This window comes from Thunnus maccoyii, chromosome 7 (assembly GCF_910596095.1).
Source record: "Thunnus maccoyii chromosome 7, fThuMac1.1, whole genome shotgun sequence".
Taxonomy (NCBI): Eukaryota; Metazoa; Chordata; class Actinopteri; order Scombriformes; family Scombridae; genus Thunnus; species Thunnus maccoyii.
Window position 1 is genome coordinate 12,477,080 of NC_056539.1, and position 25,213 is coordinate 12,502,292.

The 25,213-nt window shown below is 40.1% G+C and overlaps 1 protein-coding gene across 1 annotated transcript in view; it reads right to left on the reverse strand.

The window, feature by feature from the left end:
• Positions 1-372: 372 nt before the first annotated feature.
• atp8b3 (ATPase phospholipid transporting 8B3) overlaps positions 373-25,213 on the reverse strand; it is a 39,386-nt gene continuing 14,545 nt past the window's right edge. The window contains exons 3-30 of the mRNA XM_042417028.1: positions 18,618-18,895; positions 17,986-18,053; positions 17,446-17,537; positions 17,174-17,287; positions 16,753-16,851; positions 16,036-16,097; positions 15,222-15,294; positions 14,947-15,017; positions 11,090-11,181; positions 10,837-10,995; positions 9,760-9,848; positions 9,476-9,669; positions 9,165-9,373; positions 8,106-8,137; positions 7,739-7,895; positions 6,457-6,645; positions 6,171-6,283; positions 5,443-5,610; positions 4,962-5,073; positions 4,757-4,832; positions 4,542-4,665; positions 3,645-3,831; positions 3,253-3,476; positions 3,084-3,167; positions 2,766-2,990; positions 1,859-1,997; positions 1,485-1,615; positions 373-977 (exon numbers count right to left, since the gene is read on the reverse strand). Of these exons, the coding sequence (XP_042272962.1) occupies positions 738-977; positions 1,485-1,615; positions 1,859-1,997; positions 2,766-2,990; positions 3,084-3,167; positions 3,253-3,476; positions 3,645-3,831; positions 4,542-4,665; positions 4,757-4,832; positions 4,962-5,073; positions 5,443-5,610; positions 6,171-6,283; positions 6,457-6,645; positions 7,739-7,895; positions 8,106-8,137; positions 9,165-9,373; positions 9,476-9,669; positions 9,760-9,848; positions 10,837-10,995; positions 11,090-11,181; positions 14,947-15,017; positions 15,222-15,294; positions 16,036-16,097; positions 16,753-16,851; positions 17,174-17,287; positions 17,446-17,537; positions 17,986-18,010 (3,480 nt within the window). The 5' untranslated portion in view covers positions 18,011-18,053; positions 18,618-18,895 and the 3' untranslated portion in view covers positions 373-737. The remainder of the gene's footprint in view (positions 978-1,484; positions 1,616-1,858; positions 1,998-2,765; positions 2,991-3,083; positions 3,168-3,252; positions 3,477-3,644; positions 3,832-4,541; positions 4,666-4,756; positions 4,833-4,961; positions 5,074-5,442; positions 5,611-6,170; positions 6,284-6,456; positions 6,646-7,738; positions 7,896-8,105; positions 8,138-9,164; positions 9,374-9,475; positions 9,670-9,759; positions 9,849-10,836; positions 10,996-11,089; positions 11,182-14,946; positions 15,018-15,221; positions 15,295-16,035; positions 16,098-16,752; positions 16,852-17,173; positions 17,288-17,445; positions 17,538-17,985; positions 18,054-18,617; positions 18,896-25,213) is intronic.

The window sequence follows — 25,213 nt, forward strand, 5'->3', positions numbered from 1 at the left end:
TACGGGTCCTGTGATTTACCGGCCATGTGGACATTCCACCTATTGCACTTAACACATGTAACACACACATATAAAAGGTACATGTCCTGGTGTATACTTACACACACACACACACACACACACACACACCTCAACCCACACAGACACAGAAACAAGGGATAAACCCACTCACGACGTCTGGTCAGAAAGCCTCTTTTCCCTCCTCCCACTGCAGAAGCCGGAGAGCCTGTGGAGGACTTTTAGTTTCACTCTAGTTGAGACTTTTGAGAAGGAAAAAAATCTGAGTAATAACTGTTACAGAAAAATAAAAACTTAAAAGGATAATATGGGTAAATTGCGTGTTTTGAAATAAATTAACAAATAAAACAATTGTAAAACAAAGCGGTGCTGTCGGTTTATTGTGTTTGGTTTGATCTTCAAAGGAAATCCCTTGTGACCCCAGCAGATGGAAATTAGATTTTTACCACAACAGCCTCACACAAGAAAGATCAGAGATATTCATACGGTGGTAAACTGTCTACGTAAAGACAATAAACAAGATTAACGGTACATAATGTATTTTGTATATTATACAATTTACTTTATTGGAAAATAGTAGCCCTAGAAAAGATTAAGAAGTGCCCACAAATACATGTTTGAAGTACAGAAATATAAAAAAATCATTGATTCAATTCTATGTTGCAGAAGCAATTTAGGATCACATATTTTGCCATATCAGAGGCTTAGTCAGTCAGTCATTATGCATCAATTTGATATGCCATTTGGTTTCTCACAACATGGTCCATCACTACCTGAGGGTTATAACTTGCAGTCACCTTCTCATCCACCGTCGGCACTGTGCTGTGGATGCCGGTCCCTGACGTGATGAGATGTCCGGGCCCCGCCCCCTGAGAGACAGCGTATGAGGAACGGCGGCGAGACGACCCTCTCCTGAAATTTGACTTTAGTTCCACTGACTTATAGGAGGTGCTGTGGACCTGCATCACATCCAGATAAGACTGACATCAGTGACCATTTACCATTACTACAATTAACTACAACTCACTGTTTTATTAAAATCTCCAACACTTAAGTTTTTGAACATGTTGACAGCAGCAAGTACATTCTCCTGTTAGAGCACACCTAGTAGCTGGAGTATTGTCACTGAGAACAATACAAAAAACTTTTATGTAACTGGTGGACTTTATAATCCATATTGCTTTTGATTGGGCCCAAAACACCTGAATGAGGCTGCTGCAGTTTCTTCAGAGACATTTTATGAAACCGTAAAAGTCAGTTCTGTTGTATTCAGTTGTTTGGAAGAAGCTGAGATGGATGTTTCAATGGATATTTTCTTTGGTAAAGCCTGGGTCAGTAGAAAGCATCTGTGTTTTCAGTTTGTGAACTATTCCTTTGCAAATTGATCCCCCAACTCTTTTTCTTACAGTCTCTATTTACAGGGTGCATCTTTTTCTCTCTCTCAAACGCAAACACACACGTCTCACCTTGTGTTTGTCATGGCTGGTGAGGATGACATTGATGGCCTGGGCGGTCACTGAGGGCAAAACAGCCGTCCAGGCAGTGAGCAGAGCTGTGAGCCACACAACTGGATTGATGAAGGCCTGATCAGACACACCTGATGAAATAACACACAGAGCAACCAATGGGGATGTTGACAGATCCTTCACTTTATCGGATCAACAGAAAATAACATTAAACAATAATTAACATGGACATCGCTTGCTGCATGTTTGTCTATATTTATGTTGATATAGTTTTGTCTTAATCTCAATTAAATCCAGCAGTTACTGTGATAATAGAAACGTTAAATCGCCATAGCCAGGAGAATAGACATGTACTGAGTTGAGCATCAGTGTACCGAGGAAGAGATAGTCGCTGGGTGATCTCTGAAACAGGCGGGGGTTGTGGGTGATCCTGGTACAGATGAAGAACAACACCACAGAAACACACACAGCTGCTATATTGAACTTCGTCCAGTTCCTGGTCAGCAGCGTAATCTGACAGACAAACAGAAACACTGTCATCAGAGGACAATAGTACATCTAGATATAGAGATATAGATATATTGGTAGCTATCAATGAGGCAATGGCAATGAATACATTTGATTTATAAATAAGACGTCATTGGACAGTGCATTTTCCGACAATTGTTTATTTAGCTTCAGGAGTAGGTGAATTTTCTTAAGCCATAAATTAACACTTGATTTTTTTTTAGTTTATCAAAAAAATTCAAAATAACCAAATTTGGAGATATTTGTTTTTTACTGGACATTGAATAATTCATGTAAATGTTTTTGTTTTAAAATGTTCTAGATCTGTTTTGGTTGCTCACCACCCAATATCTTTTTAATACAGATGATTTGTTCAACCATAGAGCTGAACAAATTATTATCATTCTGAATAACGGACTCATTTTAATAGTCATACTTTGTCAACTCCATCTGCAGTTTGTACAAGTATATTCCTTGATTTAAAAATGATCAAATTCTGGACTGAAGCTCTTTATTCTAAATATGATAAAGTTTATTGTTCCAAGAACATGTTTTTAACAGATAATATTGTGCAGCATGCATATAATTACACATAATAATTCAGTGTTTTTCATTGGTGTAATATCTTGTGAGGATGTGAAGTTGTGTTAATAGTTCTCATTTCATACAGTGTGCAATACTTTTTAATTATGCAATAATAGTAATTGTTAACATTCCCTCTGTTTTCACATCACAAGTCAGAATTATTATTATTAAGGTGTCAGTTAACCTAACCTCAATGGTGGCAGTAAATGTGGCTGCCATGGCGACAGTGACTGCCATGGTCTGGTAGTCGAAGGCTGAGTTGTAGAAGACACCACACGGGATGAAGAAGAAAACGAGCGATGAGTAGACAGAATACAGCAGTGACGCTGTCAGGACCAGAGGACTGGTGAGCTCCTGTTTCTGTCCAGACTTGTATAGTTCCGGCCATTTCAGACTGCCTTCTGCACTCACATCCTACAACACAAAGAGGCAAACTGCAGTATTATGGCAGAAATCTTTATCTGATTGATTAGTTAATAAAAACACCCATCGCTTAAACGCTCTCACCTGTTGAAAGAAGGCCACGCACATAATTGGGGACGCTGTGTACAAGACGGTGTAGAGAGCGATGAACCATGTCTCATAGAGAGACTGCAAGAGAGGTGCAGATGGTGGATAAACTGTTTAAATTCACTTCACTTTAAGGCTCTACATTATTTAATTTCATGTGTCTAACCTGAGCACTGAAGCCATTGAAGAAACCAAACCATATGTGCACAAGAGCAAAGCTACAGGTCTTAAACAGGAAGTAGCGCATGAAGAGGGAAATACGCCGGTAGGACCAGCGACCGTGGACCAGCAGCAGCCTCTGCAGAAATCTGAACTGGGACAATGAAAAGTCTGCATTCTGCACTGCCTGTCCTCCCTCCACTCCTGTCAGTCCCACACCAACGTGAGCCGCTAATGGTCAACAGGGGAAGGACAACATTAAGGAAAAACACCAGCAAAACAGGGGAAATGTAAAAACATAAAGAGAAAGCAGAAAATGCTGGTTAATTTCAGGTTTTGTCTACACTTCAGAGCTAAAAGTCCACATTTTTCCTCATATTTTCATGTCACCTGACTTACTTTTGATCATGTTCACATCATTGGCACCGTCCCCGATGGACATGGTGACCGAGCTGGTGTGTTTCCTGACCAATGTCACAATGTCAGCCTTCTGTCCAGGCGTTACACGGCAGCATAACACCGACTGACACTGTTCTGCCAGGCTCATGAATGTGGCCCCCCATTCTGGTCTCTGGTCAAACTCTGCCTGGGGCACAACAGCATCAAACAGCTCACTTTAGGTTGTATTTGTTTGACAAGGTCTCTGTTGACATCTCTGTTGTATTTCTCTACAACCTTAAATATCCAAGACTAAAATGCAAGAAAAGACGTTAAAGGTTGGAAAAAAAACGTCCTTAGGTATTATTAATTAATAGGGTTTATGCGGTTTGATCAGATTTGATTGACATTGGCCTGGCAAACAACCCCACAACTGTCATCACATTTTGATTCAAACATTGCTAAAACCCAGTTAGTGCACAGAAATATGTGACATCACCTTTTTCAGCAGAGCCTCGCCGACTTCAAACCAGTGAGAAAAGTAGAGAGTAAACAGCGTAGACAGAAATCTCACTTGTGAAATAACCAAACTTGTTTCAACTCTGGCAGAAAGTTTTGTGTTCATGCAGGACCCTATTACTCATAGTCAGGAAATGATTGACAGGCATCTTCTGCCAATACATATTTTTAGGGAAAAACTGATACATGCTAAAACAATTATGCTTACTGCTCTATACCATATTACAATGTAAACAGTAGGAAAGGCTTGTATTTCTGTTTTCCACTGTCTTCTTCCACTCTCTGACGTAAACAACGTGGCTTTTCATGATAGAGTCATTTGCAAACTGCATGACAACAGATATTCTGATGTTTGAATATTATATGAGTAACCCAATTACTGCATAGTGCAGTGTTTACCAGCTCAGGTCCAGTGAGGACCACAGCAGTCTTTGCTCCAGCTGTCTCCTTGTCTACAGCCCACAGCTCCGTCTGTCTGGCCTTGAAGAAACTAACCCCTGGGTCTGGGGACTGGAGTATCTGTCTGCAGGGCCAGAACACACAAAGATCAATGAGATGATATATGGGTGTGTGCGTGTGCCTGTGTCCATTTGTGTATTTTTATCATTGCTAACCTCAGCTCCTGCCATTCCAGTAATCTGGTACCAGGATCCAGTAGTTTGCATGAATATCCAATATTAACTGCAGTCTCTACGAGGACAAAGAAGGAGGGAGCAGAAAAGAAAGAGAAATCACAGTAAGACCCTGTTTTCAAATATCTCCAGCACAGAATACAAAAGGGTGGTATTGCCCCCCTCCAACTATTCGGTGTCACAATACCTTTTTTGTCCCCCGTTAGTACCCATACTTTAATCCCAGCCTTTTGAAGCAGAGCAATAGTTTCAGGAACGCCCTCCTGAAGCCGGTCTTCTATTGCTGTCACCCCTAGAAGCTACAAAACATAGAAGTTTGAATTTGTTTTTTAGTATTTATACAGAAATTCTGCTTTATCTTATAAGGGATGACTGCAACAAGGAGACAAGTGAAAGATATGAGTGACATTAAACCACATAACATGATAAAACACATAGGTCCTGCCAAAGTCACTGAGAAACTAGATTTCCTTCTTGTAAAGTTATATTGTCTTAAAGAACTACTTCTTGCTCTACACATGTGAAACTTAATTTGGGGAAGCAAATGAAGAGAAACTTAATGGGAAGAGACCAAAGCCTGATTTAAAAGAGTAAACTGTATTTCTCATCCAATGTCATTGCTCAGCTGTAACAAAACAAACATAAAATCAAATGGAGGAAGAGCCCACCTGCAGCTCTCTCTCCATCTGATCATAAAGCTTTTCCAGTAGTGCCTCACGGTCACAGGTCGCCATGGCAGCAGACTGGGCCAGAGTCTTACTCCACTGCTCCCACGATGCCTCAGGAACAGATCGAACCGCAATACACAAAGTCCTCAGACAGGCCTGGGCAAACAGCTAGCAGAACATAAGTTAACACATTATTTGACAGGCTACACATTATTTACCGAGTGATTCTTTCAGGCAGAACTGAAGAATTGACAAAGACCACATGAGATAAACAGTTCAGTCCCGACAGACACACCTCAACTATCTCAGTAAAACGTAAGCAGGAGATCACTGCTTCAGTCCTTGATCCTCTTGATTATTGATCATAGAGTATGTATGAGCTTTGATTATCAAACAATTGATAACAGTGGAAAATATTGTACAATTAATCCACTGCAACAGGACTCAATGTACAATATTTACCCTATTAACGGGGCAAAAAACCCTTTAATGCTCCTCTGTGTTTTTCTGCACTTAAAGTATATATGACCAGGTTTGTTTCACAGCCCGAAGGACAGCAAAGGAATTTATGAAGTTAAAGCGCGAAAAATCACCAAGACTGTGGTTGTGTGTGATTTTGAACTACTCAATTCTGATATGGAAACAAGAAGATACTGACAAAGTCATAAATGTCATATAAATTGTAGGCTAGGCTAGGCACTGCTAGTTCAGAAGAAAATCTAGTTCACCTCCAGGGCTGTTTCAGTCCTTTCCTGATGTGGACAGTCTTTTTGCAGTCTCTCCAGGATCACTAAGTCAGCTCCCTTACAGTATAGCTTCAACCCACCCTCAGGCTCCCGTACTAGAAGAAAAGAACATAAAACCAGTGGAGAAGTTGACAAGGGAGGACTTAGCATAAGTGGAATTATAAAAGATTTTATATCAGTTGAGACAATGTGTTGTTAAAATAAACCTGTGATTAGAACAGAAAATAGGAGACATGCTTTTAGTGTGTGTTAAGAGGGCTACTCTCACCCAGTACAGACATGCGTCTTCTCTTGCTGGTAAAGTCTATCAGTGTCAGCAGCTGATACTGCCGAGTGACACCCAGCTCAGAGACAACGATGAAGTCCCTTGTCCTGGAGAGGAAGACCCAGCCCAGCTCCCTGGCAGCACCAACAAGAGCCCTCTCATCTGGGGACGCAGCCTGGTAAACTGGAGCCTCTGGAGGAATGCGGTCAACACACAAGTAAGCTTGTTGTCTTACAGGAATGATCCATTGTGCCGGTCAGTAACTTTATCCATACATGTTATTATATCTGATTCAGACCGTAGACTGTAAAAATGTATGACGTGCTCATCGTGAGATCACTCATTGGTTTGTAGACTGCCGTTTTGAAGCCTCAAGTTTAGCGATTTGACCGTCGCCATCTTTGATTTTTGGAGCCAGAAGTGATAAGAAGTGACCATATTTGGACGAGAGGCTGACTCTAGCGCTAGCTGCTAACTTTAGCTTGATTAGCACGGTCATTTACAGTCTTTGGTTAACCGTGCTAATGCTAATGCTATTTACCGTTAGCAAGAAACAGGCCTAAAACCATTAAAACTAAATGAACTTACCAGAAAAACGGAACGGCTGACTCCTGAGAAGGTTTTTCAGGACAACCAAGCCCTTAAAGCCATTTTTAGATTACCAAAATGTTACATTTAACTTTGAGAAACTGAAAACAAACTGTTACATAGCAGCAGCTACGGCTGTGAATCTTATTATACATCCATGATTTGGGATTACGCCATGTTTACGTTAGGTTACCAACGTTGACGTCGTGGTAGTGAATATCAAGGTAGCCACGCCCTAAAGCATATCCTGCTTTATCGTCTATTTTATTCTAAATGGGAACATAATTTACAAATTGAACGTGATATAGTACTGAACAGGACTTTAAACTAGCGATTGAGACCATTAACTCATTAGGAAACAGTTTACTGAGGTAATAAATCAAGTGAGAAGTAGAGTCATTTTCTCATAGACTTCCATATAATCGGACCTCTTTTTGCAACCAGTGGAGTCGCCCCCTGCTGGCCATTAGAAAGAATGCAGATTTAAAGCACTTCCGCATTGGCCTCACTTTTCAGACCAGGAGCTACCTGCTTGGATCAAAATAATCTTGACCTTTCATTGTAGCACCCCCATCAGGTTAATAGGTGTAATACAAAAATACAGAGGAAACAGGAAATGTACACAGGGTCCTCTATCAATATCATCTCTCTCTCTCACACACACACATACACAACACCTCACCTTCCAACACCTCACCTTCCTTCCAATCTGCCATGACAGTGTGACATAAAGTCAGTGCAGTAAGGAACTGTCTACTGAGTGGACACTGCTGTCCTCTGAGTCTCTCCACCAGGCTCGGAGCCGACATGAACAGACCACCGCAGGAGAAAGGATTCCAGCTTAGGTCCATGGGCTGCACACACAAAGGGAAAGTATCACTACTGTACACTGAAATTACACAGTACTGTATACTACTACTCTAATGCGAACAGAGTTGGATGTTGATGGCAGCAGAAATAATGACTAGAGTGTAGAGCTGTAGACAAAAGAGCGAAGAATTCCTTAAGGAAATGAATCAGGAAGAGGTCATGGAAAAACCCAGCAGAGTGCATTCATATGGTACCTCCACGTCTTCTGCCCTGACTGATGCATCACCTGTAAAAAAATAGAAAAATCACTTAATTCAATGAGCTGCAGAAAGCATTCGACAAATAGTTGAAATAGATTATTTGAAAGGCACAAGTACAAGAAAGAAATAAAGAAATTTTATTTTTTGTTACTGTGCATGTTACAACATATGGCCTGAACCAGGAAGTGGCTCAGACATGTGACATATGGTTGATGGGAGTCCAACAAGGTTTCAATTACAGTTTGACTTCTGTGGGCAGAGCCTGTGTTAAATATTTAGTAGACAGACTCGTGGCTGTTGGATATGAGCATGTTAAGTGTCTCCTGTTGTCTCATCAACCATCTCTCTCGAGGAATGAGTTTCATCCATGGTTTATGTGAAGTCGCCTCCCAAAAGGGATCTTTGTTCCACTGTAAACCGAGGAGGAAACTTTTTTTTAAATCAACCTCTGTTGTTAAATGAATAATTAAGGAAGCAAATCACTGTGTTGTTTAGAAAGGACACAACTTTGTTATTATGAATAGGTTTAGACACATATGTACAGAATTGCACAGTTACTGCTTATATCTTGACATACTTCTTTCTCCTGAACTGACTGATATTGGCCTGTTAATGAGTTTATAATTTGATTTTTTTCTCAAAATAGGAAAATATATTTGTCTTCTCTTTACAGGTAACTACTTTATGGTAGTATTTTCCTGACATGTACACACAGATGGCAATTAAACTTTAAACATCCTATAAAAGTCCGTTAAAGAGGCTTTTTATGAGTATATTATGTCCACAATTTGAAGTACATCCACTTGAAACTAGATGATGAAGTATGAAGAAGCAGGGAAAAATGTGATTTTATTTGTGTAGGGCAAAGCGTGAGGTTGTTCAAAAGTGGCATTTAGAGACATTTTATTCCCACCAACTATTGTGCTTTAGTTTTTCTTAAGGAGGAAAATGTAAACACATTAAATGCAATTTTTATATAGAAAATCATTTTACCAAATTGAAAGTCATAAGACTGTTAAGTTATGACAACTAAAGTGGTTTTTAAATTGTTACCATAGATCTCCCCGGCTATGCAGCACTGTCTGAAGAGTAGACAGTTCTGGGTTAATGTCCCAGTTTTGTCACTCAGCAGGTATCTCACTTGACCAAGCTCCTCACTCAGGGAGGTATTCCTGGCCTGGGCAGGTTTGTCTGCCTGCTGCCAATACATCTCCATATCCCAGCCAATAAACAGGCTGTGGACCGTGTGGATCACCTCAAACCTGCAGACACACACACATGCATGGAGCACACATAGACAGTAACACAACATGCACACAAACACAGGTGTATTTCCAGAATATTGTATCGTAGATGGAACTAACGAGATGTAGAGAGCTATGGGCATGGCCGGGCTGAGCAGGATGACGTAGCTCCAGTAAACAAGGAACCCAGTGTAGACTGAATTGCCGTTAACCACCAGAGCAGACAGAGCCTCCGTCTGGCTCATGACCTGATGCGCAAACACGCCGCTGCCGATGGCGAGGAGCAGTGCTGCCTGCAGCACAGACAGGACTATCTGAGGATCCAAAAAGTAGACAAAAACACTTCTTAATAACTCAACAAAATGTCTCATGCTTGTCATCCCCCTGCCCTTTAACCCACTCACCCCGATCACCACTTTGTTGAGAACTTTCTCCGTTTGGGTCGTCTTCACTCTGAGTTTCCCACAGTTCCTCAGGATCTTAGTGTCAGTGCCTGATACAGAACAGACCGCTATTAGATGCTATTGTTACAGCGGGCTGGCCGAGCGAGATGGGAGACCATCCTGCAGCCGGGGGGTGAGAGTTTAAGCCCTTGTGTCAGTAAGCATCTGCTGATGTGCCCTTGAGCAAGATGCTGAATCCCTACCAGCTCCGGGAGTGTCTGACCCCTCTGCGGAGAGGTCAGGGGTAAGAGAGAATTTCCCTTGTGGGGATCAATAAAGTAACACATTATGTTTTCCAGTGATGTTGTCTCAGTTTCACACAGACTGCTGGAAGACACTCAGCTGAATGTGCAAAAATGACAACACTGAGAATGTGTGCCATATCTTTAAACTGTTCAGGGACAGAAAACTGATTCCAACTTAGTAGTATTGTGACAAGTGTATTTCAACCTTGATCGCGCTTAATTCAAAGTAGACTACATCAATTTTGCACGAGGAGGATTAGAGTTATAATCAGGCTAAACTGGGGTCACAAGGACAGTCTGATGAATGGTATAAAACCCATCTCTGGCAGAATTTGATCTATTGATCTGCTTTACCAGAACTGAAAGGGTCATAGCGGTGAGATCCATGACACCTCCGCCTGGTCCAGTAATATCCGATCAATGATCACTTAAAAGACAGGAGGAGCCTGTAATCTGTGAGACGTTAAGAGACCCACATTTAAGACACAGCTGCAAGAGTTAAGCACTGACCATAATTAGCAGTATAATGCATTCAGCATAATAAAATTTGTCATTGAAGCGAGTGGAGGCCACAGTAGAAGGTGAAATGAGGATAGGTGGTCTGGAAACAAAAACATCTGGTCTAATATCACTGTTACCAATTTTGCCACTTACAGTAGCAGGTCTTCTATTTATCCTGCCTGCCTCAGTGTCTGACCTAAGTGGACAGTTTGGGTGTGGTAGCACCTATTTTATGAAAAAAAAACAACTGTATGTCCCCTTTTTTAAACTGAATAAAGTCTTCTAGCTGTACCGGTGTATATGGCCAAGCCGTAGGCAAACTCTGTGTTGCGTAGGACTGTTCCCCTCAGGAGGATGTGCTCGTTGTCCAGCAGAAAACACTCTCCTCGCCAGTGGAGCTGGCCTCTGAAGGTGTACAGGCGATTGTTGGGTTCCTCACAGAGCACAACACCTGTAAAATGAACAGTTACATTTGCTCTGATTTATCTCTACTTTAAAATTAGCTTATTTGGAGTTTGTATTTCCCATAAAAAACCTTTATTCACCATCAAAGGTAGCAAGCGTCTCCTCTGAGGGGTGAGAGGTCAGTTCATTGTGTGTAGCAGCGAGCGCCTGTCGGTACTTGAGGTTAGTCTCTCTGTATGAAAAAAAGACTTTAGAGTCAAACAGCTGATCCAGAAACAGTAGTTACAAAGTCAAAGCAGGTACATAATCATATAGAGTCTTAATTTACTTGGTTGAGAATCAAAATGAAATTTCAGATTTCCACATTGTTCACAGTAATCTGAAGAATTTAATCATAGCTTTTATTTCCTAAAATGTCGACTCGTATAACTAACTGTCTTTACTCTGCAATTAACAAAAAGGCTCTTTCACAATTCTAACTTGTTCTCAATTGAGAGCAAGATTAAACCAGTAACAAAAAGAAATTAAAGCTGCAAGCAGTGTTGAACAGGCCCTCGCACCCTTGTGCACGTCGGGGTGCGGTGCAGTCCAAACGCTTCTGTCACGGGCATGTAGATGTCTCCAGACCTGGGCTGACAGGTCTGACTTTACAAACATGTAAAGTTTGGTGCGACTGGAGCATGTACAATAAAGTTATAGCAATTTCCTCTGTCATGGTGAAACATCAAATCTCCACGGTGCTATATTCCAGCCATACTACACCTGTACTGTATCTGTACGGTATGAGGCCCATCTGGTTGTTCCAGAGTCTAAATTTGATTTTAGACCTTTAAAGGCCTCAAGACCTCAAAACTGCCTGAAAAGCTTGAGCCTCTAAGATCAACATCACCTTTAGAATGAACATATTAAAACTTTTTGTCAACCTACTTATTTCTGATGACACACTAATGCGGTAGTAACTATTTTTTAGGGCCTGAGCCCCAAAGGGGCGAAGACCCTATTGTATTTCGTGTGTTTGTTTCTTTCTTATTCTTTCTTTATTGTTACGCCACTTCAACCCTAAATTTGACCCCCTAAACATGCACAATCAGTTCTAGATTTCTGGAAAAAGTCAGTTTAAGTAATTTTTAGGGCCTGAGCCCCAAAGGGGCGAAGACCCTCTTGTATCTGTTCTGTTTCTTTCTTTCTTTCTTTCTTTCTTTATTATTCCACCACTTCACTGCTGCTGGGGCTGCTTTTCGTAGGGGGCGCTATTCAGCCAGTTTGCATCACTGATAAAATATTGTCATGTATGTGTTCAGGCCAGGACTCTTATCAAACATGTAAAGTTTGGTGCAGACTGGAGCATTTACAATAAAGTTATAGCAACTTCCTCTGTCATGGCGAAGCATCAAATCTCAACGGTGTGAGGATGAGAATCTTCTGCAGGGTGAGACATGGCTGCCTTGCTCACACCTGTGGCATCAAAATTATGCAAGTTTTGGGCCCATTCACTTGAATTTCAATTATTAAATTGAAAACTCTTGATGAGTTTGTGTGTAAAACAAATTAATTTCCTAATTTTCATCAAGTTTATTTTTAGAAAAATAAAGACTTTAAACCCACATGACCTGGTCAAAGTTTGATTGACATGTGTACTGTCAGGTGTGTAGAGACAATAAGTAACTGCAGCTGGACACAGAAAAATACTCATATATTTGAATGGAGAGTGTGAGCGAACTGCTAGGTGCTTGGGCCCTAATAAAGGAAAAACTGCAGTACAGAGCTACAAATTTTAATTTTGATTTTATTTTTCTGAAGCACTTTATCACTAAACTGTCACTCTCACTCAATGAGCTCCATTCAACCCCCCCCCCCTCCTATTCTCTCTCTCTCCCTCTCAGTTGGAGAGAATGTCAATCTGCTTGTGAAATCTCCTCATAAATCCCATGACTTTGGCCAAATCCTACATTATAAATCACATTTTTTTCAGGTTTCAAAGTGGTCAGACTTATAGTTAAGACATCAGAACCATTTGTTTGACACAAAGTCCATGCCTAGAGATTGCCTCCCCAAGGGTTTACATTGTAAGGTGTGATGTGGCACTACAACTTTCAGGGCTTACAATATCTAAACTGTTCGAGTTATTACAAACTTTTTAACAGCTTTTGTTCAGCACAGTGTCATAAGTCATGTATTCAAGTTTGAAGCCGATACCATTAACGCCCTAGGAGGAGATAGCGTTTCTTGGGGGTCGAAAATTGGCGCAAAGTCGTACTTTGATGGGCATATTGCGGAAGTTTTGGTTGGTTCTCTCTACGACATTCCTACGGGCCATGGCGGCCATTTTAGTGACATAGGTGGCGCTATAGAACACATTTTGGCACTTTGGGGGATGATTTTTACATTTTATCAAATTTTTCACCAAACCTGATGTGCGTGCCAAATTTGGTGAGATTTTGAGCATGTTTAGGGGGACAAATTAAGGGTTGAAGTGGCGTAATAATAAGGGAAGAAGAAGAAGAAGAAGAAGAAGAAGAAGAAGAAGAAGAAGAAGAAGAAGAAGAAGAAGAAGAAAACACAAGAAATACAATAGGGTCTTCGTCCCTTTGGGGCTCAGGCCCTAATAAAATCACAGGAGGAACAAGAAAAGACTTTAAAACTCACTCAGTTTATATCTCCAAAACAGTTAAAGATAGAAAACACATGTAAATTCAAAATTTGTAGGTCAACGTCTTGTGACTCATTTAAAGTTCAAATGAAGTTTGTATCTAAAACTATGTGGAAGCAGTAAATGTTCAAAACAGTGTGGGTTTGCTCACACTCTCCATTCAAATGTATGAGTATTTTTCTGTGTTTTTTTGCTGCAGTTACTTATTGTCTCTCCACACCTGATGTGGGTTAAAAGTCTGTACTTTTCCAAAAATAGACTTGATGAAAATTAGGAAATTAATTTCTTTTACAACCAAACTCATCAAGTGAAAGGGCCAAAAACTTGCTTAATGTTGATGCCACAGGTGTGAGCAAGACAGACATGTCTCACCCTGCAGAAAATTCTCATCCTCACACCGTTGAGATTTGATGTTTCGCCATGACAGAGGAAGTTGCTATAACTTTATTGTAAATGCTCCAGTCTGCACCAAACTTTACATGTTTGATAAGACTCCTGGCCTGAACACGTCTACATGACAATATACCATCAATGATGCAAACTGGCTGATTAGCGCCCCCAACGAAATTTCAGTGAAGCAGCCCCAGCAGCAGGCAAAATAGTGGACAAAAGAAGTGACGTTTATCTCCTTCTTGCACTGTCTGAACACAGCCTGGGTCTGAAGACATCTACATGTCCGACATGTAAATTCAAGATTTGATTCATTTAAAGTTCAAATGAAGTCTGTATCTAAAACTATGTGGAAGCAGTTAATGTTCAACAAAGTGTGGGTTGCTCAAACTCTCCATTCAAATATATGAGTATTTTTCTGTGTCCAGCAGCAGTTACTTATTGTCTCTACAAACCTGACAGTACACGTTTAAATCAAACTTTGACCAGGTCATGTGGGTTAAAAGTCTTTCCTTTTCTACAAATAGACTTGATGAAAATTAGGAAATTAATTTGTTTTAGACACAATCTTACTATGCTTCCATATTGTCTGTTTCTCATAGTGTTACCTACTGTGTACAGGAAGTCTACCTTACAACACACACCATCAGGTTTGCATGATATTACATAGTATGTTCTCAACAACATAAACTACAACATGCCTTTATTTTGCAGGTGTGTTTGTTACTTTGTGGATGTTTTCTAGCTCCAAATAGCTTCACCACTTCATGCACTTTCCAAAAAACGCCTGCGTATGAAGAAGTCCACGTGCAGACCGACCGACCATGTCACAGCCTAACGTGCATGGGGCGCAAGGGCCTGTTCATCGCTGCTTGCAGCTTTAATTATATTATCATTTTCAAAGACTGAACTCAAAGAATTAATGCACAGATGTATTAGGTTGATGGTGTTTCATACCCATCGATGTCTGCTGTCTCCAAATAACACAGACTGTGAGGCTCTGAACTGCACAGGAGGAGAAGATCCGCCTGAGAAGAGAGAAAATAGAAAAATAAAACAGACAGCAGGTAAAGAACTAATTACACAGGTTACAGAACTATAAAATTAGAAATAGAGCTATGGAGGTTTAATGACGAGTGATTTATGCTTCTACCACAGTAACAAGGATTAATCAGAAACTTTGTTTTTCAGATTGCTGTTAATTTCCAATTTTTATTCATTGAGAGGCTCACAGGGATGACTTGGTCTTTGTGGATCCGCAGAACATCTCCCACACACAGATCCTTCCACTGTGCTGTGCTGAAACTGAGACAGAAGACAGATGAGGAGTGAACATATGGAAAAATAGTCACTGACTTTCATATTATTTCACAAATCTCTTAAATTTGCAACATGAGGACAAGCATTTATGGTGCTTTTCATAGATCAACAGTAATGTTTTACTAGATTTAATATTAGAGACACAAATCAGTAATCAAAATAGCTCCATGACCATAATTTTAAACATAGGACTCGAAAGACAAAAATTGGGTTCCCCAGGAATGTAAACATATGAGCCTATGAGGGCTATAAGGTATTTTCAATTTGGAAACACAGAAATACTTACTTTTTATCCACAAGTAAACCCTGTGATAACATACAATAAAAATCTCTGATGGGGCCTTTAACTAAACTTATATCTGTAATGCTAAAAACAATGCACTATTTTCATTGTCATGTTTCTCATGCAGTCATCACTCTTTGTGATGACAAATATTGTATGCAAATAATTCTCTGAAGTTGTCTATTAGTCCACAAGGGAAAGCATAACACCTGGAATGTAACATTCTCAGAAACAGACGGAGGCAGAAGTCAGAAGAAGTCATCAAGAGGTCGGTCATAGTTCATGTCTTCTGTAAAAGGCTCTGTGTTTTTACCCTGCTCTAATGCACAAAGGGACGTCTAAGGATTCACTCATTCACACTTCATTAGAGCTTCATTAGAGGGCTGTTTCAAACTGGGGCTGCTCTGAGTCTTGAGAGAATAACCCACTGTCTTTGTCCTCACCTCCGGGAGATGAGTACGTCACAGGGTCGGGAGTTGATCGCGGAGTCACTGCGTCTCCTTGCCTTGAACAGAAATGGAGAGAGAAAGACAGACCAATGAAGAAAAGAAAAAGAGGGAGAGAAAGAGATTGAGAAGCGTGACAAGGATGGAGAAAAAGAGTGATGGACAGGGAGCGTGTGAGAGGGAGTGAGGGTGGCCATGAAAGGTGGAACGGGAGAGAGGAGAAAGGAGAAACGCCATTACGGGGCTCTACAGTGACACCAGCTGGGAGATTTACACCCTCCACTAAATGATTAGTCAATAGAGAGGGGTCAAGCAAGCGTTTCACCCAGAGCTGTTAACGACCGTAACTCAGTGATGCACTTAACCAGTGAATTCTCCATGCAAAACATCACACCTGCATTTAAAAAGGAAAAGCTTTAATGATAGGAGAGAAAATTAATGCTACTGGGATGACTGGTTTTGTCAATGAGGAGAGGACAAGGAGTCAATGAGGACAATGAAGGAGAGAAAAGAGTGCATACATGCTTAAGTGCCAGGTGTATAAATGCATGCGTAAGGTCGGTCGTATATTTGTGTTTAAAGTGCATACATTTGTGCATGTGCATTCAGCTACCAGCCATGTCAGGGATTGAGATTGCCTTTCCCGGACTCCCGCCCCCCCACCCCACCCCCAGGCTGAGTGAAGGAGCGTGAGAGAGTGACTGGTGGTCTCACCATGTCGTTCATGAGGTCTTTCAGCCCTCTCACAGAGAGCACAAGGAGCAGCGGGATGATGGTTATGTACCAGGGAATGGACGAGATGGCAGGGACGCACTGGAATGAAGATGCAAGCGTAGGATACGCACAGAAGGAAAGGAAACAGTCACACCTACTTTATAAACCACACACAAAATGCTTCCACAAGTAGGCCTATATAAGAAAAACTGCTAAACAAACTAAACCAAGGGATTGGATAGGCTGATGTGATACCTCAGCAGAGGAATTAATGATGTCAGAGTGTAAAAAGAGGCATCTCCATCCTGTATTATGTATTATATTTGTTTGCACTTCCAGACATCTTTTCTAGATTTAGATATTTTTAAAAGTGAAAACATGAGAGACGATAGGGGAGAGACCAACAGAGCCTTCATCTGACCTGCAACACCATCATGAGGAGGAAGAAGAGATTGGCTGCTCGCTGGAACTGTTCAAACAGTGTCAGGGGCAGGAAAGTCAGGGGGGAGTACTTATAGCTGCGTACCACATTGTCCTGGCAACCAACATGAAGAGCAACAGAGAGTGAGACAGACGCACAAGGGAGACATGCTGAACATATCAACAGATTAATCCGTTTCTAAATGTATCTGCATGCCCACTGGAGTGAGGTTACCATGTGGAGGGAAGGAAGCACACGCGTGACTCACTCACCGCGTATCGGCCCCAGCGGAAGCACAGAAAGGATTTCTTCTGATGGTGTTTGTGGTAGAGTCGGCTGTTTGCCCTCACCTCCCATGTGAGGCCTGTCAGACACACGTTAGTCAGACTCTCAGTCCTGCGCTCAGAGACCATTTGCACAAAGTGATTTAATGTATCATTTTCATCAGCAGACAACAGATGGATGTATGCGTGTGTGTGTGTTTTGGTGAATGTGTGTTAATATGCCAGCATATATAGCAACTGCTGTTAACCATATCTCACAGGGATTCTTTAACCTCCCAGTCAGGAAGCAAAAAATGACTAAAACAGCATCTGCTGAAGAAACATGATCCCTTTAAAGAGAACGTTTCAATCTAGTTCAGCGATCACATGCAGGCTGCTAAATATGACCGTGAGTTTGTGTTAATGGATATGAATAGTGTTTCATTTCAAAAACACTGTTGCATCTCAGTAAACACAGGAAGATAAACAGACAGTGGGCAGCAGGTGAAGAAAAAGGAAAGACAGGACAGAGGTTTCAAAGAGACGTACCAGATTCAACACTTTCCTTGGCCATGATGCAGAAGAGTCTCAGACGTTTGGCGAAGACTCAGATTGTGCTAAATGAAGAAGACAACAGTGACATAGCTGCTGCTTATGTCCCCCTCTAAGATATGCTCATCAGGCTTGTAACTCATTACACTGCATTACCATGCCTACCTATACAGCATAACAGACAAAAGTTTATAAATCACTGATGCTGATCTAAACAGACTTTCAAGTCCTCAGTAAGCCTCTATAGTCCTGTACAAACCTTACCTGGTCTAAATTAACCTTTTGATTACATAAACAAACTGTTACTATGGTAAAATGAAGGCAACCCATTATTTTCATATGATGAAATACTGAGAAATGTACCAACTCTTCTGGTTAAATCTCTGCTTGAAGCTGCATGAGCAAAATCAAAAGAGATTAATCAGCACAAAAATGGACTTTTACGCAATATCTTATAGGTTGCTATCTAATAAGTAGATGAACCACTTTAAAGCCTGGGTGCAGGAAACTACTCTTGACCATTCATGAATGTTGTTTGTGAAATCGTACATATTATCTTTGTTGTTAAGAAACAAAAGCAGCAACACATAAAAAATGCTTACAATCCAAAAAAGTAGTCATCCATTTACCTGCAGTGATTGCCAGTGATGTACTTAAGCATTGTATAACACTCGCAACCAGGTGACACAGCAGCGCCATCAATCACAAAGCTCCACTGACCACAGCGAGAGATGAACATGGTTGTTTTCTTAACCATTCTTTAGCTGCTTTTCATAATGTGCACCTGTTTCATCCTCCCCCCTCCTTTCTCTCTCCCTATTATGGTGCAACATGTCCCAGCCCCGCCTTTGCCTTGCTCTCAGGTGGCAGCTCCAGGAACACAGACTGCACTCCCCATGCCCCTTACCTGAGGAGAGGAAGAGGAATGGAGGAGGGGCAACAAGGGGCCAGCAGAGAATAAACATCAAATCACAGTTTCTGTTTATCTCATTTTTTGCAGCAGAAACCTTTTCTGGAGTTGAAGTACCAGAAACTATGGCCTGAAAGATTCCAAACATATCAACATATCAGTACTTTAACTAACCTAAATTACTCCAGTGTCCCAGCAAGTCTATGTTACAGTATGGTAATGTTGTTTTGCACCATAGCAACATGCATCAGTGGGAGTATTGGTTTACAAGCATGTGAAAGCAGTAAAACCAGTTCTCATTTACTACCTTTTTGTGTTTGTTTCTCACAGAATCAATCTCTATATTTAATGGATTATGATTATTTGATATAGAAAGAAAATGTAAGCCTTGCCTACAATCTTGTTAAAGTTTGCTAAGTGTCTACAGTGCCTGAATTAGAAGTTGTTGTTTGAATAAGCAAAGTGTTTCTGCCCTAATGTGCTTCCAAAAAACAAGAATAAGAATAAATTGTTCACTCAATCAGTTCTATGGTTCAAATTAAAGTGAAAGATTAAACCAAATTCTTTTTAATTTCAGCAGTTGTTACTTAAGTAACAGGTATTTAAATTTTCTAAGTACTTATTCAGTGACTTAGTTCAGAAAGTGTGTATGATAGTAGACTTTAAATAAGTGTTTTTCATATAGGTGATTTCATTCAAACCATTACTCACCTTTAGATAAAACTCAAATATTCTGCCTTCTTTATGAATCTAATGCCACCTGGTGGAGGTAAGCACCCATTACAGTATAACCATCAGATGTGGGTCAAGGGGGGTGAATATGTAAACAATGGCACCACAGAACAAAAGGCAGTTCACTGAATTTATGTCAGTTAAATGTACTATTTGTGGTTTCATATCTCTGTCTCATTTCTCCCCCCTATGTTAGCGAGGCCGTCCCCACAAAGGCCACATATCAACACCATTCAGGTGTGCATATCTTGCGTCTATGTGCGTGTAAGTGAGTGTGTGTGTATATCTAGGAGGATCTTTCCTATCTATTTTAACAGCTGGGCTGTGCAGCAGAGTGGTTAGGGTGATGTGCCGGTGGTGTTGCATGCGTCCTCTTAGGCCTCCACAAACGATGACAGTCAATAGGCCAGGCTTTCCCACCACAATTTAACTGTTGCCCATCATGGCTGCCAGATCTCACAACCATAAACACTCAAGCGAATTGTCTCTCTGTGCCTGTGGGGTTTTTTTTTTGTCAAATTTCTACTTTGCAAATTTGAAAAAAGAGAGGATCAAGCTGTATTAATATGTTGGCATATCACAAATTATAGCCAGTATTTCCAATGAACCTAAATTAAGTGATAATAAATCCAGTAGAGAAATTAAATGGGGTATTACATCTGGATGTTGAAAACAGAAACATACTAGCTGGAAGATAAGTAAAACAGTGAAAGGTGTCATCACACAATATAAATGAAATCAGTTACATATAGATTAGGTCTTAGGCACTACAATGGAGAGATTATGCAAATATATAAACCATTTGTCACTTCAAGAGGGGTAAAATAAGCAAACAACACTGTTAAAGTCAAAATGTGAGAGGCTTCAAATGATTTTACATTACTCATTGCAGTTTACGGGTTTATGACTGCCAATTGAAACCAAGCACTGAGAACGTGAGTGAAACTTCTCAATTTACTTCTGCACCTTTTAAATTCTTGGAACTGACCTGTTGACAAAGATGTCATTTACAATTAACATAAAAGTCATAAATAGCTAAGATTCACATTTCTTATCACAGCATCAGCAGCCAGTGAGAAGAAACACAAGAGATAAAGAGAGATAACAAAGTTTAACTTCCTCATCTTTTGTTCACTACAAAAATGGAAATCCGCTATGAACAAACTGATGAGCTGAAAAACCCACAATACCCTCTGCAGTAACTTAAATACTATTAGATACTACATGTCAGAAATGTGCTGACATTTTGAGGGTTATACTAAGGTGCTTTGATGTATTTAGTAACTCATTTCAATGATTATTGAGTACAGTTAAATGTCATTTTCAGTTAGTGTCTAACTACTTGAACAATAACATAATCACTTTATACAAGCCTTACACTGACAACGAAAACCACAATTCACAAAATCATTCCAAAATAGACATGCTCTTTATCACTCTGCAAATTGTCACCCTGTTAAAACATACAGGCCAAGTTTCCACTACATATTGTACTTCTGTATCTCACAGGATCTCATTAATGCGTGACCCTCAGACCACTCCTCTTCTCAGTACAGTGAGTATGAGAAAGTCCTGGGCTGCGGGAAGCTACTCAATGTTCTTATTTCTCAGCGGCCTACATTACAGGTTTTTATGTGGCACTGTAGAAAGTAACACTGCAGTTGACTATGAAGAGTTGATACCCTCCGTGCTTGCTGAGGCTCTACTTCCTGTAAAAAGTGGTTAACAGCTCAGCCGTGAGTTAAAGAGCAGGAATCAGGCCAGCAGACGACAACCCGAACAATCACACAAATGGCCTCCTTAACAGGGTTGTAAAAGATACTGGTTTTAACGTGACATACAAAAAGATGTTAAATAGGTTAAGAAAATGCCAAAACAAAGCAACGGTATTTCCACTGAAGTGGACTCCTAGTGCACAGGGGGACAGTGGCTTGTTGAAAGTAGAACATGGTGGGAGATGTATGTGTGTGAGGAGAGGGTGTGACATAACAACATCAAAGTTTACAGGAACAAACTGATTAGAGTAACCCCCAACCATGAGTCACCTGGTGGTAGTACTTTGTTCAGTGAATTGTGTGGGTGCACTAAAACATGTCAGTAATGACAAAACTGCGGTTTAGACGGTATTGGTAAGACAGTGTGGTCCCGTGGAGAACATATCTGGAAGACAATCAAATAATGTCATGACAGTTTTTTTTTTTATAACTTTCACTGTCGGCTTGTTATTGACTTTGCTTCGAGAGCATAAATCACTCTTGAGACTCGACTGTTTTTTGGAGAATCAAAGTGAATAGTGTTCTACTTTAGTCAGCTTCTGTATAACTTTGAAATTTTCATTCACTGTTGACACCATGTTCTCAGTCATAAAATGGAGGATGTAGCTTGTATGGTGCCAAAACTGAATCTGATTTATATTTAAATATTAAAGTAATACATTTCTAAGAACTGTGAACTGCTGCCAGGATGTCGATGCCTACAAATCTCATGAAAACAAACAATTAATTTATTCTGCTGACAAGTGTACCAAAGCCTGTACCACTTGTCTATTTTTATGTGTCTCAATTTTTTTTCACAAAAATCGACTAAAACTATATGCGTAACATATTCCTTCATTACAATAAACATGGGTACTTTAGCTTGTTTTGAGTCAGTCACACAAACAGCACTCTGCGCTTACATTACATGAGTTTAAGACACGCACGTACCACCAAGTTTTTGTGAAATCACAACTTGTTTGGAGGCCAATTGTGGTCCAGCATGCAACTTACTAAGGTGGGGTGTGAAGCATACACTGCGAATAGACTTTCCGGAGAAGCAGGAGTCATCTTGTGTCTCGTAAGTAAATTTTAAATTGAAAAATATTTGCATATTAATAGATTCTATATTTGTCAATAAGGGAGAAGGAGTAGATGTATGTTTTTTAAATTCAGAGAGGTAAAACAAATTATTATTCGAAGCAGAGTATTTTTATGCGTCTTAAAACATGTTTGTATAGGAGTTTTATTTACTAACTGACAGGAACTTAGTTTGCCTTTTTTAAAAATAAAACTAAATATTTGTGAGCTGTTTTTAAAGATTTACGTCTCCAGTAGGAATTAATGGGCTGGAGGATGAAGCCACAAACAAGCATATAGTCGGAAAGTATTAAGAGGAACTAACACATTGTTATTGTCTTTTCACCATATTTGTTGCCGATAACAAGAACTTGCCTTACCCGTTAACAAGGGAGTGCAAGGAAATGCTGACTGCGCCCATATTTGCGGGTAACAAAGTTACAACCAGCAAGCTGATTGTCAGACAATTGTTATTTTAAGAGAAACATTAAAACAACTGGTCACGTTTTTAAATGAGCTATGTAATTCCTTCTCAGACAGATGTGTTTACTAAAGTGGACCATTAAAAGACCAAATAATAATAATAATGATAATAATAGTAACAGTAATAATAAAAACAGCTGGACATATATTGTTCAGCTTAAACAAAATAAAGTGAAATCATCTGCAACATGCAGTCAGGATGTGGGTGTTGCCACACAATGAGAAAGTGCAAGTGGTAAAAATTATGCAGGCCCATCATGATATACCACACTGCTTTCTGAGCAAATTCATTTGAATGGTGACACTGAGTCATCCTAAAAGTATTCAGTCAGAGGTGTGTGCAATACAGTCAATCAAAGCTGAAGAACTTGTTCCCACAAAGTCATCAGTCCTGAATTTATTATTTTACCCAAAGCTGTATGATTTCAGATTTATACTGGCTGCCATTGCATTCATGTATAAACACCTTCCTGTTACAGCTATAAGGTAGTGTAAGTCAGTACTCTTCCTGTATGTGTGTGTGTGTGCTTGTGTGTATGTGTGTGTGTCCATGTTTATATGTTAAATTCTCATCAAAGCCAACAGTTTGATCATCAACCAACAGTAAAATCAGATAAATTACCACCTCTTTAAAAATCTGTAGATTAACTACATACTGAGACTAACCTGACTGTTGCAACATGGCAGGTTGTGGCCTCTGTGGTTACAGTGAGTCAGACAGAAAAGTCTGCTGGATTTTTCGACAAACACAAAGCTGATAGCTGAGAGGGCATCCCCCCCTCCTCATCTGGACAGCCCCCACACTTGGCAGACCATAATAAAATCTTCAGCACAAACAGCAGAAGAGTGATCTTGTACACTGTAGTGTGGTTTTCCATTTTGGTGGTGTCGTTTAGTGCGGTCGTGCTACTCAGATCACATGTCTTCACCTCTTGGGGTGAGAAGCTGTTCTAAATGATAGAGCTTAGAATATGAAGGGACAACAATGGGAGATCTTCCTATTGTGCTTAATGAATTTTATCTGGTCTTGCTAAGCTCTTGAAGGATGGGCAGGATGCAGCTATTGATATTCTCCAATTACCAGATAACGTGTTGCATCTTAGACATGTAAGGATTGTGACACAGCCCAGACACTAGTTGAATTTCTTCAGCTATAGCAGGAAGTATTGTTGGTGACTCCATTGTGTCTTTGAGAACAACTTCAGACGAAGTAGAGAGGCGTTTGGAGGGCCATGCCTTAAGGCCAGAATCATTGCTGCTATGATAATTCATCGTCATAGTGCATCAGTGGAATTACTGCATGAACTCAAATTAAAGAATTAAATGATGGACGACACATAAAGATCCCAGAAGCTTATTTGCCATCCAAGGGTGCACTCAATGGTAATTGGTTTGGTGGGTATGAATGCAATTTTTTAAGGTTTATTGCAAGAAATTAACTGCCAGTCTCAGATATGACTATGTGTAAAGTGAACCACACAACTAGCCTGGTTTCAATTTGAAATTGGCACCCTTATTGCCATTTTTTTAAGATGTGAACACAATCGGCATACAGAGCCATTAGACCTGTCAATATTTTAACAAGAGTAAATAAATATGACCAAACTAGCACCCTTGTGACACTGTATTGCTCATTACACTGTATTACTCAGCAAAAATTGCTGAATTTATAAAAAATTTAGAGATTTTTAGCATTAAGTGGAGAAAATGTGATGTTTGTTTCTGAGTGCATGGCTTTAGCAGCTTGTTAACACGAGCACATGTTAACATGATAACATTTAGCATAACATGTTAGCATTAATGTCCATATATAGGTGAGGCTGACAGTATTATTATTGCCAACATATAGTCTCTCTGAAGTTTTGATTCGACCAACCAGAGCGTTGTGGGACAGACCATGTGGTGTATAGATAACAGCCGACATGGAAGTAGCAAACCAGGAGTTTTTCCCAGTGAGCCCTATTAAGTCCCCTCACAAAATAGGCAATGAACCGATGAAATAAAAAAAAAAATCCTTGTTATTGTTTAAAATTCTAAAAGCTTTGAAACAATAAAGATAATTAAATACAAATTTAATCAAATTAGTCAAAGATGTGTGCATTATGTTTGACCAACAGTGACTACTTCTATGTCTAATTTAGAAAATGTGTAAAAAAAGCAATAATGCAACACATAACCGTCAAGCATTGGTAGCATCTTATAAACCTTGACATGGGGATGGACAAACAGATGGGCGGACCAATTCATAATCCCTCCATAAAGTTTA